The sequence below is a fragment of the Penaeus monodon genome, chromosome 22 (genome assembly GCF_015228065.2).
Source record: "Penaeus monodon isolate SGIC_2016 chromosome 22, NSTDA_Pmon_1, whole genome shotgun sequence".
In the NCBI taxonomy this organism is placed as follows: domain Eukaryota; kingdom Metazoa; phylum Arthropoda; class Malacostraca; order Decapoda; family Penaeidae; genus Penaeus; species Penaeus monodon.
Genome location: NC_051407.1, coordinates 3,371,211 through 3,371,492, shown reverse-complemented (window position 1 = coordinate 3,371,492; position 282 = coordinate 3,371,211). Strand labels below are relative to the sequence as shown.

Below are 282 nucleotides of genomic sequence, written 5' to 3'. Positions count from 1 at the left end.
ATACATACGTGTTTACAAGCTTACATGCATATAAGTATGTCAGAATCCCTTTTTAATCAATGTTTTTTTCTTTCTTTGCCCGGCAGGTTTTGGATATCGGCTTCAACCTGATCACGCGAGTGCCCCTAAATGGGTTCAGGGCCGTCACGTCCCTGACTCTCCTTGCGCTGGACGGAAACCCCCTGAACACCGTCCCTGAGCAAGCTTTTTCCCATCTCAATACCACCCTGAGGGGCTTCTCCGTTGGTGAGTGTGCGGGTCGTGTTCGTGGTCAATTCGGGG

At 50.4% G+C, this 282-nt stretch overlaps 1 protein-coding gene across 1 annotated transcript in view; it reads left to right on the top strand.

Moving 5' to 3' along the window:
- LOC119586778 overlaps positions 1 to 282 on the top strand; it is a 57,084-nt gene that overhangs the window by 48,924 nt on the left and 7,878 nt on the right. Inside the window, exon 6 of the mRNA XM_037935499.1 lies at positions 87 to 246. Coding sequence (XP_037791427.1) covers positions 87 to 246 — 160 coding nt within the window. The remainder of the gene's footprint in view (positions 1 to 86; positions 247 to 282) is intronic.